Raw genomic sequence first — 452 nt, 5'->3', positions numbered from 1 at the left:
CGCCATCCAGCCGTGCCTGCCTGTAACACCCCGGCAGAGCCACATCTCAGGAGGCTTCGCTGGCGTAAAGCATCCTTGGAGGATGATGGAAACCCAGTGATGGATGACGGCAAGTGTCAGCCACCCCAGCATCCCCCCAGCACCTCCCAGTGGGGGTGGAGGGATGAAGGGGGTCAGGGGGGTACAAACAGCCCCTGGGAATCACCCCAGCAGCACGGGGGAACCAACCGTCCTGCTGCTGACGTTTAATCCTTTGAAGTGCTTGGGCCTGAACTTGAACGTGTAGATCTCGATCATGCTGCCCGTGAAGTTGTATTTCTCCCTGTGGGCCAGCTTCTCCTCCAGCCGGTTTAACCTGCACGGGGAGGGTGTTCGGGGCAGAGTGCAGCAGGATCTGGCCCCTGTGGGTCTGGAGGGGATGTAGGGGGTCCAGGGGACAGTGGGGCGGGAGC

General features: G+C 61.5%; 1 protein-coding gene across 1 annotated transcript in view; it reads right to left on the bottom strand.

The window, feature by feature from the left end:
• GPR114 (G protein-coupled receptor 114) overlaps window positions 1–452 on the bottom strand; it is a gene marked incomplete at its 3' end in the record, with an annotated part of 4,436 nt that overhangs the window by 3,699 nt on the left and 285 nt on the right. Inside the window, 1 exon segment of the mRNA XM_010072765.1 lies at window positions 229–401. Coding sequence (XP_010071067.1) covers window positions 229–401 — 173 coding nt within the window.

The sequence above is a fragment of the Pterocles gutturalis genome, unplaced genomic scaffold (assembly GCF_000699245.1).
Source record: "Pterocles gutturalis isolate BGI_N339 unplaced genomic scaffold, ASM69924v1 scaffold30682, whole genome shotgun sequence".
Lineage (NCBI taxonomy): Eukaryota > Metazoa > Chordata > Aves > Pterocliformes > Pteroclidae > Pterocles > Pterocles gutturalis.
The sequence above is the reverse complement of the archived record's forward strand: the minus strand, read 5'-3'. Positions and strand labels throughout refer to the sequence as shown.